Source organism: Vipera berus (genome assembly GCF_964194415.1).
Source record: "Vipera berus genome assembly, chromosome: 5".
Taxonomy (NCBI): domain Eukaryota; kingdom Metazoa; phylum Chordata; class Lepidosauria; order Squamata; family Viperidae; genus Vipera; species Vipera berus.
In genome coordinates, this window is record NC_138207.1 from 5,626,668 (window position 1) to 5,641,388 (window position 14,721).

Genomic DNA, 14,721 nt, shown 5'->3' on the forward strand with positions numbered 1-14,721 from the left:
ACCTTTTACTATACCTAACATGAATAATTCATGCCACGTTTCACAGTCCAGGATCCTGATTGCCTGGATTAGACTCTTCCATCTTCTGTTTCTTATTATGCTGACGGTGTTGTCTTTCCTGTGATGTCCGAGCAGGGAGAACGCATTATATGTTTCTTGATGCAGATCTTGGAAATGAACATAGAATTATCTTTACAGAGCTCGTAACTGAGCCCACAATTTTGCTCATCAGTCGTGACACAGTTGTAAAGCGGGTCACTATGTGACACCTGATTTTAAGTCATATAGTGAATACTGCAGTTGTTAAGCAAATGCTGCTGTTGTTAAGTGAACCCATTGTTCACTAAGGCAGTGGTCCCCAACCTCTGGTCCATGGACCAGCACCGGGATGCGGCATGCCAGAAACCAGTCCGCACAAACAAGTGAAGCAGGATGCAGGCAGTACCCAAAATCACACACCCTCCGGTCCGCGGAAAAACTTCTCTCCGCGGAACCAGTCCCTGGTTGGGGACCTCTCCTCTAAGGGATGCTTTTGGGATGCTTTTGGGCAGAAATACAGGAAATGCTGGTTTATGGCAAAAAAGCCATAAATCACAATCACCTGACTGAGGATGCTGCAAAGAGTTGTAACTGTGGACTGGTTGCTGGTCGCCCAAAATGAGGTCACTTGACCCGGGGGGGGGAGACATTGGAGCTTCAAATTTGGGTTGTAAGTCCCACTTTCAGCATCCTTCGAATGGTCAATAAGTCGGGGTCCCCAACCTCCGGTCCGTGGACCAGTACCAGTCTGTGGCATGCCAGCAACCGGTCTGTGCAAACAAGCAAAGCCCCATCTGCAGGATGCAGGCAGCACACAAAACCACGCACCCTCCGGTCCGCAGAAAACCCCCTCTCCGTGTTACTGGTCCCTGGTGCCCAAATTGTTGGGGACCTCTGCACTAAGTGACCAGTCGTAAATTGAGGAGTACTTATATAGGTAAAAATTATACCTAGCAGCCTATATGGAGCTAGTGCAGTTTGCAAAATCCTGGTGTTACATGAACACATCATGGTGTGCTCGTAACGCTGCAGCTGAATTGTGAATCAACTGCAATTTTTGGGTGGTGTTCAAGGGCAGCCCCATGTAAAGCACATTGCCAGGATCCAAACAGGAGATGGCTAAGGTACAAGTGGGGCTTTCCAATCCACGAATGGGGTTTTAATTGGTAAAAAAACAAATGGATTTATGCAAAGGTCCTCCTTGTGGCTGTCCCTTGCCTTCAAGCCATGCTGTTACAGGGTAACTGCACTGATTTGCATTTTTGCTATCTTACATGTTTTGGTGGCTTGTCTCAGAATCCTAGAGTGTGTTTGGCTCTTGCTAGTTGTGGGTGCTCCAACACTGGAGGTTTTTAAGAAGAGATTGGACAAACTCTTTTTGCCTGAAAGGATATAGAGGGGTTTTTTTGCCTGAGCAGAGGGTTGGACTAGAAAACTTCCACAATCCCTTCCAACTCTGTTATTCTGAGTCTTGTTAAAAAATTCCAATTTTACTGAAGGGATCCTAGCCTGGGGATTGTTTTTAGCTGAATCCATGTGCTTATAACCAAAGTTATCCTTTATTCAGAAGGGCCTGTAATTTTCCAGGCTCTGATTGTATATCTTGGGACATTAAGAAAGTCTTGTTTAAGGAATCCCTGATGTGTGACTGTAGTTTCCTTGTGCAACACATAATTTTTCTTTCTATTTTGGAGCTTTGCTCTGCAGAAATACAGACACGCCACCCGTCGTATCTACGACATTCCGTTTCTCAGAAATCGCCTGATTATTTTTGCTTTTAAAATGCGCAACAAACCCACTGTCCTTTTAACTTTTTATCTTCTAGGATTTCTGTTTAAACGGGAGTTGACAGCAAGGGGGCTCGCTTATCTACCCCAAGTGGTGCATTGGACATTCTTCTTCTCTATAGTTATCTTGGAGTTTATCCTGTGATTTTGTTTTTGTAAGATGTTCAATTAAAAAAAAAAAGGACATCAGCCTAACATTTGGGCATTTTGTGGCTTTACATGGGAACTCTGCGTGATTGCTTCCTTGTCCAAAGACTGTCTCAAAAGATGCTTTTTCGAAAGGCAACTGGTCTTTCTTGGTTTTTCCTTAAAGACGTTTTGTTTCTCATCCAAGAAGATTCTTCGGTTCTGACTGAATGGTGGAGGATGGAAGGGTTTATTCCTTGCAGTCATCTGGTCATTGGGACTCCCTCTGAGAATCGTTGAGGCCACTTGGAAGCTTCTCTATGCAACAACCCATTGCACTATTCAGGTGACCCTGAGGGTACAGACAAACCTCCAAGTGACCTCAACAACCCTGAGGGAAGAGTACTAATGACCAGATGACCGTATGGAATATAAATCCTTGCATTCTTCACCATTCAGTCAGAAATGAAGAAGCTTCTTGGACGAGAAGTGAAACGTCTTCAAGGAAAAACCAAGAAAGTCCAGTTGCATCTTTGCGACAACCATGACCTGGATGACTGAGAATCTCCATAGACATCTGTCCAAAGATTGTTCCCACAAAGAAGCTAAATTAGAATCATTTGTTTCCTTGGTCATCTGCCTTTCTAGCAGAGAATATATTTCATTTGAAATATACTCGATTATTTCGCTTTCCTCAACCCCGGAAATAATTCATAATCCTATTGGTCCTTCTCCTTATTTTGCTGGATTTAAAACATGGTTCAAATTAAATACAAATGTCCAGAAAACCCTGAGCAGCCTTGGTGAAATCAATGAGTAAATTAGGCAGTGGTAATTTTGGTACAGGTAGTCCTTGACTTACGACCATAATTGAGCCCAACATTTTTGTTGCTAAGCGAGGTGTTCGTTAGATGTGTTTTGCCCCATTTTCTTGCCCCCTTTCTTGCCACACTTGTTAAGTGAATCACTGCAGTTGTTCCAAATTAGTAACATGGCTATAAAATGAATCTGGCTCCTCCCTTGACTTTGCTTGACAGACGGTTGCAAAATGGGAATCATGTGACTCTGAGACACAGCAGCCGTCATAAATAAGATAACCTTTATTGTCATTTTTTTTTACTGCGGGCACAACGGCACACAACATCAAAAATGAAATGTAGTTGCCCACTCTCAAAGTGACACACATACATGACACACACCTAAAACATACTATAAACAACATATGTTTTTTTTTTTTTTTGGCCCAAGATGGCGACGGACGCAACCTAAGCTTCGGGCGCTCTTCGAGGGCTCCAAGGAATTCACTTAGGGAGGCCCACGGTATGGACAGGCGACTCTGGGGGTGGGGGAGTTAATAAACAGCTGCTGGGCGCTATTCTTTGTGGCGCTGAGCCCCCCCCTCCAAACTAGCGGCGCTGGAGAACTGCTGCCTGCCGACCTGTCGAGCTCTATTATGGCGCCGAACGCTGTTGCAGCGCCGTGAAGCCCGGGACGCCTTGCCTGATTTTTCTCTTCTGCCGGCTTGCCGAGGTGACTCTGGGGATTGGGAGGACTCTGGAACAGCTGCTGGGCGCTGCTCCTCGTGGCACTGAGCCCCCCCCCCTCCGAACTGTCAGCTTGCTGCTCTGAACTGGCGGCTCTTGAGAACTGCCTGCCTGCCGATCTGCCGAGCTTCGCTATGGCGTTGAGCACTGCGACAGCGATGTGAAGTCCGGGATGCCTTCCTTGCTTCCTTCTTCTGCCGGCTTGCCGAGGCGTCTCTGGGGATTGGGGGGATTTTAAAACAGCTGCTGGGCGCTGCTTTTTGTGGTGCTGAGCCCCCCCTCCGAGCTAGCGGCTTCTGATCTGAACTAGCGGCGTTTGAGACTTTGCCTGCCTGCCGACCTGCTGTTCTCCGCTATGGCGCCGAGAAGTCCGGGACGCCTTGCCCTGCCTTCCCTCTTTCTGCCTGTTCACCGTGAATACCCTCTGCTTGTCGGAGGGGCAGCGGCGACGATCCCCACCGGTCAGAGATCTTCTTACGATCACCAGCTGGCTGGCGCCGTTTTTGGCGGCGCGGAGCCTTTTTCTCCTCCCGGATGGTGGCTGCAGATGGTGGGCCTGGTCATCGGCCCCGGCGGACATGTTGGCGAATTCCCGGACTTAATACATCTGCTGGGATTGCCTCTCTCCGCCGTTAGAAGATTGCCTGGACTGGCGGATGGGTGCTTGGGAAAGAATGTTCCTGTTCTTCCCCCCCCCCCGGACTGGTGGCGCTGGCCGGAGATGCGAGGATTGACAGAGGCCTGGCCTGCCTGTTCTTACTTTTCCGGCTGACAGGCAGGCATTATGGCTAGCTCCACGCCTGATGGGAATTAAGATCCCTCCTATTGATAGTCCAGTGTGGCTGGGACCGGACCGTGGTGGGAGGACAGTTTTGGACTGGCCAGTAACCACCTCACTGGTGTGAGAGACCAGTTGGGGTGGCCCTGGCTCAGGATCCCCTTTTCTCTCTCTGCTCCTGATTGGACTCCTCAGCCGGAGTGAGAGGACGACTGAGGTTGTCCCTTGGATTTCCATCTCAGGTGAGAGCTGAGATGGCTTTGCAGACTAGGAGATGTGCCTACTGGACTTTTTACCATCTATGCACCATCATTGAGCGATCCTTTGGACACAACATCTGCCCTAAAAGACTATCTCAGCGCAGTATGATTTATTATTACTCCGAAGCGGACTTGTATGCCCTTAGGGCAGTTTCTGCCTCATGGGCGCGACCTGTCGCCTGTTTCCATACTCCCCTTAATGACGATCCCAAGCTTTGGGATTCCGAGAGGTGGCTGGGCTTAGATAGGGGCCTCGAGTCAAGACATGCTAAGAGGCCCCTGATAAAATTTTTAGCCGGTTATTTTAAGAGGTTAGGGAGGGGGAGGGAGGGGGGGGTAGGGAGGGAATCTTTAACCGGCACTCAGTCTGGTCCTGTTAGAGGTCCTGACGGGACGGGGTCGGGGGAGGTGGCTGCTGGTTCTGGGAATGTGGGGGTGGGGCTTCAAATCCCCACGGCGATAGGGAATGGCAGCAGGTGTTTGCGCGGAGGGCCATATCAACATCTGGGATCGCGCCCCCGCTATCTCCGAGCGGTGGCGCGCTCCGACCCTCCGGTTAGCACCCTCCTACCCGGGGATGAGGGTGATCAGGCCCCTGAGCTCAGGTTGGTCTATTTTAACGCTAGATCCGTAGTTAACAAAGCTCCCCTCATCCGTGATCTGATCGAGGAGGAATGTGCGGATCTAGCGTGCATCACGGAAACTTGGTTGGGTTCGGAGGGAGGGGTGCCTCTCACCGAGTTATGCCCGCCAGGTTTCCGGGTGCTGCACCAGCCACGGGCTCAGGGCAGGGGTGGTGGGGTGGCAGTGGTTATTCGGGAGACTTTGTGTCCCCGGGAGGCCACCATTGTCCAGATGGCTGGGAGTGAATCCCTCCTCTTGAGATATGGTCCTCGGGTTCAGTTGGGCTTGTTGCTCACATACCTGGCGCCCAGCTGTGTGGCAACAGCCCTGCCTGAGCTGCTCGACACCCTCTCAGGGTTGGCGGTGGAGTTCCCCAGGCTTATAGTCCTGGGTGACTTCAACCTGCCATCACTGGGGGGGTCGTCGGAGTTAGCTCGGGAGTTCATGGCTTCCATGACAGCCATGGGCCTGACCCAGGTTATTGAGGGCCCTACTCACGAGGGGGATCATACTCTCGACCTGGTGTTCCTGTCTGGACAGTGGTTGGATGATCTGGGAGGGGGTTCTCCGTCCATCACCCCTCTGTCATGGTCAGATCATCACCTCCTGAGGCTGGTTTTCCGTCATGCCATCCCCCGCCGCTGGGCGGCGGAACCGACCAGGTGGTTCCGCCCCAGGCGCCTAATGGATCCGGACCGGTTCCAGAGGGCGCTTGGGCCGATACCTATCACCCTTACCCACAGCCCAGTCGATGCTCTGGTGGAGGCCTGGGAAACGGCTGCCACCAGGGCACTCGACTGTGTTGTACCCATGCGACCTCTGACTCGGCGCAGATCCCGCTGGGCTCCATGGTTCTCGGTGGAGCTCCGGGAGATGAAGCGTCGGAGACGAGGTCTAGAGAGTGGTTGGAGATCCAGCCGATCCGAATCCGACCGATTGCAGTTAAGAACCTTTATAAGGTCTTATCTTGCGGCGATAAGGACGGCGAAGTCTAACTACTTTGCCGCCCTTATCGCGTCCGCAGATAATCGCCCGGCCGCCCTGTTTAGGGTGACTCGCTCCCTCCTTAACCAGGAGGTGAGGGAGGATCCCTTGCAGGGACGAGCCGAGGAGTTCAGTCATCATCTGACGGACAAAATCGCTCGGATCCGGACCGGCTTGGACTCTGACTGGGCAGAGTCTGATGTGGAGGAATCAGGCGGTCTTGAGCATGTTATCTGGACTGAGTTCGACCCTGTTTCCCCTGATGATGTGGACAGGATCATGGGGAGACTGAGCTCCACCACCTGTTTGTTGGATCCGTGCCCCTCCTGGCTAGCTTATGCGGCTCGGGAGGGAACACGAGGCTGGTTCCATGCAGTAATAACTGCTTCTTTGAAGGAGGGTGTCTTCCCTGCCGCCTTGAAGGAGGCGGTGGTGAGACCCCTCCTCAAGAAGCCTGCTTTGGACCCGGCTGTTTTAAACAACTATCGTCCAGTCTCCAACCTTCGCTTTCTGGCGAAGGTTGTTGAGAGTGTGGTGGCGCATCAGCTCCCTCTGTTCCTGGAGGAAACTGATTATCTGGACCCGTACCAATCGGGCTTCAGGCCCGGACACAGCACGGAGACGGCATTGGTCGCGCTGGTGAATGATCTCTGGAGGGCTAGGGACAGGGGTTGCTCCTCTGTCCTGGTCCTATTAGATCTCTCAGCGGCTTTCGATACCATCGACCATGGTATCCTGCTGCGGCGTCTCAGGGGGTTGGGAGTGGGAGGCACCGTTCTACGGTGGTTCTCCTCCTACCTCCAGGGCCGCTCGCAGTCGGTGTTGACAGGAGGGCAGAGATCCGCCCCGAGGTCTCTCATTTGTGGAGTCCCTCAGGGGTCGGTTCTCTCGCCTCTCCTGTTCAACATCTATATGAAGCCGCTGGGCGAGATCATTCGTGGTTTTGGGGTGGGGTACCCAACTTTTTCTTTCCACCCCGAACCAACCCAGTGATGCCCTCTCCGTGATGTCCCGGTGCCTGGAGGCGGTTCAGGTCTAGATGGGGAGAAACAGGCTTCGTCTCAATCCCGCCAAGACTGAGTGGCTGTGCATATCGGCGTCTCGGGTTAACCAAGTTATTCCACCTCTAACGATGGGGGGTGAGGTGTTACCCCCCGTTGATAGGGCTCGCAACTTGGGCATCCTCCTGGATTCACGGCTCAATTTTGAAGATCACATAGGAGCCGTGACCAGGGGGGCTTTTGCACAGGTTCGCCTGGTGCGCCAGTTGCGTCCCTATCTGGACCGAGACGCCCTACGCACAGTCACTCATGCGCTTGTGACCTCCCGTTTGGACTACTGTAACGCTCTCTACATGGGGCTGCCCTTGAAGACCACTCGGAGGCTTCAACTGGTGCAGAATGCGGCCGCGCGAGTTGTAATGGGGGTTTCCCGATACTCCCATGTAACACCTCTACTCCGCGAGCTGCATTGGCTTCCGGTTGCCCTCCGGGTGAAATTCAAGGTGCTGGTTATTACCTATAAAGCCCTACATGGCCTGGGTCCGGGTTATTTGAGGGAACACCTGCTGCCGGCATCAAACGCCCTTCGCCCAGTGCGCTCCCACAGGGAGGGTCTGCTCAGGGTTCCGCCGGTGAGAGATTGCCGGCGGGTGACACCCAGGGATAGGGCCTTCTCAGTGGGAGCGCCTGCCCTCTGGAACCAGCTGCCGGTGGAGCTGAGGACTGCTCCCGACCTCCGATCATTCCGCCGGGGCCTGAAGACCTGGCTCTTTGAGCTCTCGGGCCCAGGCTGAGGAGAAAATTTTAACTGGGGTTTTTAGTGTACAGGGTGAATTTAATGCTTTTTAACTGGTTTTAACTTTTGTATGTTTTGATTTTTAATTCCCTGTAAACCGCCCTGAGTCCTCAGGGAAAGGGCGGTATACAAATGCAACTAAATAAATAAATAAATAAAATATGTATAGACCCACACCCCTACATATACATAACAATAAAGTATTAAATACTGTCCATCTTGAATATATAACGGAAGGAGGAAGCCTGAGAGTTGACAAGGTTAACGCTGTATGGAATGAAACTATGGCTGAATCTGGTTGTTCTGCTACGGATAGCATGAAGCCTCCTCCCAGAAGGTAACAAGGAAAACAGGTCGTGAAGAGGATGAGTAGCGTCCCAGATAACCTTATGGATCCTGTTCAAGCAGCGCTTCTGTGCTACGTCCTGGATGGGAGGGAGGGAATTGCCAATGATCTTTTCGGCCGTCCTCACCACTCTCTGCACTGCCTTCTTGTCCGAAGCAGGGATGCTTCCAAACCAGATTGTGATGCCATATGACAGGATGCTCTCGATCGCCCCCCTGTAGAAAGTGGTCAGCACAGGGGAAGGAAGATGAGCTTTTCTCATGCGATGCAGAAAATGCAGGCGCTGCTGTGCCCGCTTCACCAGTTTCTCACTGTTAAGCGACCAAGCCAGCCTACTCGTTAGCTGCACACCCAGGAATATGAGTCAGTTGCCAAGCATCTGAATTTTGATCTCATGATTTTGGGGAGGCTGCAATGGTGGTGTGAAAAATGGTCATAAGTCACTTTTCCAGTGGCGTTGTAACTTCGAACGGTCGCTAATGAACTGTTGCAAACTGGAAAAATACCTGTATTATCTCTTGCTGCTAGATTGGGGCTCCCCAAATTTGGATGGCAAGGGAGCAGTACTTCATTTTTTTGCTGTCTTCTATTAGATGTCTGGAATTTTGGAGCCCAGCTTGAACATGCACATGCATACACAAACGTACGCATACACAAACACACACACTTATCCCCACCCATTAACTTCACAGGAATTTCTCCAGCTTGCAAACTTAGGCTAAAATGGACAATGTAAGGAATGTGGCTGAACTGTTTACAGTAAGACTTCTCTTCATTGTTGTTGACTTCAGTATATTTAATTTTGTTTTTCTTTAGCCTGTTCTATTTCAGCTGAGGTTTTGTTGTGTGTTGCTTCTGGGCAATTCATTTGTTTTTTGTTTTTTGTTTTTTTTTTGCTCCGTGTTGAATAACTTGCTGTGGTTATGCTGTTTATAAATCGGCATCCTAGAAACTTTGAAATCTTACAGAGGGAAAAAATTGGCAGAGTTGCAATGCAAACTGGTCATGTGGACTGAACTACAAAACAATATACAAAGCATGCCATAAAGATTGAGTAAGTATTGTGTGCTAAAACAACAGAAAAACATGATAGAGTAGCAGTTATTGGAGTACTGGGCTAGGATGGAGGAGAGTGGAATTTAAACCTTTGCTTAATTGAAAATAAATTAGGGCACTGCCCGTCTTATTTTCTGTCCCCAAACCCTTAAAACAGGGTGGTTGATGAACTCATTATGAAATGTTTCAATTGAAGCAAAATATTATTTTCTATACAGTTATGTTAATAGAATGCAAATTTGAAAAGTTGAGAATGTCTCAAGTCACACAGCCATTTATTTGAAATGGTATAGACTCTCCTGCTCAAAAAGGGGGTTGGACTAGATGACTTCCATGGTCCCTTCCAACACTGTTGTTCTATGTTCTATACCGGGGTAGGCAATCTTGGCTCTTTTATGACTCGTGGACTTCAACTCCTAGAATTTCAGGAATTCTGGGAGTTGAAGTCCACAAGTCATAAAAGAGCCAAGGTTGCCCATCCCTGGAGCACATGAATGAAATTGATTGACTGATTATGTGCCATCAAGTAGATGTTAGCTCTTAGCAGCCCCATAAATTTTATGATGATCGCTCCCCAAGTTCAGCCTTCAGTTCTCCCTACAGTGTATCTATCATCATTGTTGCTGGTCATCTCTTTCCTCCCATCTTTGCCAAGATAAATACTTCTCAAAATTGTGCCTTTGGCAAATCTTACATCCGTCTGGTTGAAAACATGCCTTGAGGTGCTCTAACAATACTTTGTGTTTCATGAATGAAGGCGAATCTACGTATCCCAGGATAACGGTTGCAGGATCCAATCTGGGTCGGTCACCGGAACCTGAGATTTTGTCTTCGGAGCTTTTGGACTTGTGCTGGAGACCGTCTTTAGGGAACTTTTCTCTAGCAGTGTCTGTTGTTCTGTGTGTCGTATTTATAGTGCCTGAACAAGGGCACACAATCAATTTTGCAGCTACTAAGATTGTCGGACGAGCAGGCACAAAAACAGCCAGGGAAGCAGTCGAAGCCTGGGAAACAGCCCAGGAGTGTTGATTTGCCACCAACCTATCAAGTACTTAGAATGCGAGGGCTGGGCAGCACAAATGAAAGCCAATGACTTAAACGCCCGGCCATCAACACACCCCAATCAACATCTAAAAAGCCACATACAGCAGGCATTATAAATACCACACGCAGAAGAGCACACACACTGCTAAGAGAAAGTTCCCTAAAAAGGAATTTTAGCCAGAGTACGAAAGCTCGGAAGTCGAAACCGCTGATCCCGGTGACAGATCCAGATTGGATCCTGCAACTTTGCGTTTCCTACAGACATGCCTTGGGCCATGACTTGAAAAGCAGAATTATGATTCTTATGCAAACAAACTGTTTTCAGTGGGGGATTAGCTAAGCCATTTGGAGATCAGCCTGCTTTGTCCCGACCCATCCTCAAAGAGAATGCAAAGGAATTAAGCAGCTACAGAGAGTCCATTAGAAAATTGCTGGGCGTGTCAAGCAAGGGTAGCCCACGAGGATAATTCAGTATAGAAAGGGGACCTAAAAAAATCATTTTAAAGTTCCTTCAAGTTAACTAGAAAAGAAGGCACAATGATATAGAGGACAATAATTCCTGGCTGAGGAATTCTGGGAGGTGAAGTCCACAAGTCATAAAATGGCCATGTTTGAAGACCCCTGCTTGTGGACTTCAACTCCCAGAATTCCTCAGCCAAGCATGCCTGGCTGAGGAATTCTAGGAGTTGAAGTCCACAAGTCATAAAAGGGCCAGGTTTGTAGACCCCTGATATAAAGCCTGAAATGTCAGCATGAAGGGATGCAATAGAAGCCACCAAGGGTTAGTTCACCCTTTCCACAAAGCCACGGTTCGTGGCATAGTTGTGGTTTCCCAACCACCTTATGCTTTACAAGGAACAGCTGAATGGAGCCAACTATCTCAACCAATGAGGTCATATACTTATGTATAAAATTTATAGGCTGCCCATCTTACCTAAGGGTAACTCTGGGTGGCTTAGTCATGAAAGAAATAAAAGCTATATAAAGTAAAAACGTAAATAAGTAGTATAAAATCCAGAACATGGCTTCTGCTGCAACGTTAAGAAGCAGGTTATTACTGCAAGAGTTGTGTGCCAAGCGCAAAACAGACAGGAGGCATTACTCCACATCTGAGGGACCTCCAGGCCTGGGTGTGAAGATCAACACCCGGATGGGGATGATGAGACTTGGAGGAAGCTGGAAATGCAAAGGTGCGAAAAAGGACAACTGAAGGGATTATCTTAGTGGGCCGGAGCAGAACCCAAACAGGAAAGACTCCAGCCGTTGGGATCTTAGATGACAGTGAGGGATGGCAAAAGGCCTGAGAGAAAGAGGGAAAATGTGTGTGTGAGAGAAAAAGAGCAAGATATTGTGTGCGTGTGAGGGAGAGAGACAGAAAATGTGTGTGCGTGAGAAAGAACAAGGAAGATTTGTGTGAGAAAGCAAATGTGAGGAAGAGGAAGAAATATTGTGCGCATGTATGTTTGTGAGAAATGTGAGTGAAAAAGAAAGCAAGAGGTTGCATGTGTGTGTGAGAGAGAAAGGGAGAGAGATGGAGGGAGAGAGAGAGAGAGGGGGGAGAGGGAGGGAAAGAGAAACAAAAAGAGAAAGGGAGGGAGAAAGAGGGAAAAAGAGGGAGAGAAAGAGAAAGGGAGAGAAGTAGAGAAAGCGAGAAGGGAGAGGGAGGAAAAAAGAAAAAGGGAGAAAGAGAGGGAGAGAGAAAGAGAGGGAGGAAGAGAAAGGGAGAGAGAAAGAAAGAAAGGGAGAAAGAGGGAGAGAGAAAGGGAGAGAAGTAGAGAAAGAGAGAAGGGAGAGGGAGGAAAAGAGAAAGGGAGAAAGATGAGACAGAAAGAAAGAAAGAAAGGGAGAGAGAGAGAGAGGGAGGGAGGGAGGGAGAAAGAAAGAGGGAGAAAGAGAGGGAGAGAAAGAGAAAGGGAGAGAAGTAGAGAAAGGGAGAGGGAGGAAAAGAGAAAGAAAAAGGGAGAAAGAGAGGGAGAGAGAAAGAGGGAGGAAGAGAAAGGGAGAGAGAAAGAAAGAAAGGGAGAAAGAGGGAGAGAAAGAGGAAGGGAGAGAAGTAGAGAAAGAGAGAAGGGAGAGGGAGGAAAAGAGAAAGGGAGAAAGATGAGAGAAAGAAAGAAAGAAAGAGAGAGAGAGAGAGAGAGAGAGAGAGAGAGAGAGAGAGAGAGAGAGAGAGAAAGAAAGAAATAGGGAGGGACGGGGAGAGAAAGAAAGAGACGTGCGCCGGATTGGCGATTCTTCCACCAAACTCAACGACCAAAGGAAACGCGTTTTGGCTCACTCTGTGTGTGTGTGTGTGTGTGTGTGTGTGTGTGTGGTGTGTGTGTGTGTGTGTGTTGTGTGAGTCAAACCGGGACCGGCGACCCGCAGGCCGGCTGTGAAAGGGGGCTCAGCCGCCCCCTCCCCTCCCCAGCCTCGGGGAAAGCGCAGGGCTTTGGGGGGCTGCCCAAGAGACCCCCCACTCCCCCTCCCCCCTTCCCCTCAGGCGTCCCCGCCTCCCGCCAGGGCTCCGCAGCCTCCCCGGAGCGGCGGGGGGTCCCGGGCGCGGCCGCCTCGCGCAGGGGAGGAGCCGGCGGCGGCGGCGGCGGAGGAGGAGCGGCCGGAGCTTGCGCGCTGGGACGGCAGGGCGGGCGGGCGGCGCTGGCAGCCGGTCCGAGAACAAGGGACGAGGCCGGGCGGCGCGGTGGGCCTGGCTGGGTCGGCGGGCAGGCGGGAGCGAGCGGCCGGGTCCGGCGGCGGCCATGGCGGCGGCGGAGACCAAGATCATCTACCACCTGGACGAGCAGGAGACGCCGTACCTGGTGAAGCTGCCGCTGCCGGCCGAGCGGGTCACGCTGGGCGACTTCAAGGCGCTGCTCAACCGGCCCAACTACAAGTTCTACTTCAAGTCCATGGACGACGATTTCGGGTGAGCTGCAAGGCCGCCCGGGGGGAAGGGGACGATGGGGCTTGGAGTCCCGCCGGCCGGGACTCCACCCCCGCGTCCTTTCCACCCGACTCCCTTCATTCCCCCCCTCCCCCACACAATCAGCCTCTCTCCTTTTGGATCGCAACTCCCATCCTCCCCGGCAAGGCGCCGAGCTGCTGGTGGTGCTGCGGCCGGGCGGCGTTGCGCCCTTTTGCTTTTGGCACGGCCGGGAAGGAAGGGGAACAAAAAGCCAGCCCCGTGCCTGACCCGCGACTGACCCGATCGTGGGCTGGCCGGGTTAACTCGGCTGCCTGGGAGGGTGCCTGGCTTACTGAAGGTCGGAAAGCGATCGACACGGGTCGGAGCTTGCAGACGGATGATGCTTTGGGGGGCAAGCCTGCGGGGGAAACCCCCGGGTTCGCCTTGGCAAGATGGGCCGTTGTCTTTGGCCCATTCTGAGGGGGGGTCGGGGGGGGTCCGGGGTGCTCTCCGAGCTTGCTTGTTTTCTTGCAGATGTTTCATCAGCCAAAGTAGTCAACTTGGGTCAATTTACCAATTTTGGGGGTGGGGGTGGGCCGTTGTCTTTTGCCCATTCTGAGGGGGGGTCGGGGGGGGGTCCGGGGTGCTCTCCGAGCTTGCTTGTTTTCTTGCAGATGTTTCATCAGCCAAAGTAGTCAACTTGGGTCAATTTACCAATTTTGGGGGTAGGGTGGGGTGGGGTGGGGTGGGGGAAATCTTCAAAGGCCAGCCTCTGGTCGCCAACGGATGCTTCTCCAGCTCCTCTTCGTCAAAGGTGGAGGAACCCCATTTTTGCCATTCTTCCCAATGGGAGAGATCCAATTTTCCTCCTCCAAAATTTGAGGAGAAAAGGCCAACTCAGTTTCATCCTGGATTTATTAATCAATTGGATGCCACCAATTTCTTTAAGGTGGGGTGTAACCACTTCTTCACCCTGCAGGCGTGTTACTCAGTAGGTTGTACTTTCAGCTACTCAAGCAGGCTGGGTTCAAATAAGACGTGCAGCCCCAGAAATACAATCCTAACCCAGGCTTAACCCGAGGCACCCAGCTTTACATCACGAGAATCCCTGTTGCTGGCTGGACTGCTCATTATCCCAATTAAGATGGCGGTGTTCCTGCAGTCTATTGAGGCTAGGCCGTTAATTGGCAGTTCCAAGGTCCCAGCTTTAATTGGGGCAGAGTGTGGAAAAATTTCCTCTCTGAACCTCCGTGTTGGCTGTAGCTTCATCATTTATGAAATATGTAAAATTGTGGAAGGCTGGATGCTTTTCCACGTTTCCCAAATGGGCCGCTGATAAGTTAGCAACTGAATTTAAGAGAGGTGTCTCCCAACATCTGTTAGAGATAGTTCTCAGCTTACAACTGTTTGTTTATGGACTGTTCAGTGGCATTGAACAAAATGACTTAGAAC

At 50.7% G+C, this 14,721-nt stretch overlaps 1 protein-coding gene across 2 annotated transcripts in view; it reads left to right on the forward strand.

Annotated features, from left to right (window-relative positions):
* Nucleotides 1–13,040: 13,040 nt before the first annotated feature.
* DVL3 (dishevelled segment polarity protein 3) overlaps nucleotides 13,041–14,721 on the forward strand; it is an 85,212-nt gene continuing 83,531 nt past the window's right edge. For both annotated transcript variants that reach the window (XM_081329444.1, XM_081329443.1), the window contains exon 1: nucleotides 13,041–13,290. In XM_081329444.1, coding sequence (XP_081185570.1) covers nucleotides 13,124–13,290 — 167 coding nt within the window. In that variant the 5' untranslated portion in view covers nucleotides 13,041–13,123. The remainder of the gene's footprint in view (nucleotides 13,291–14,721) is intronic.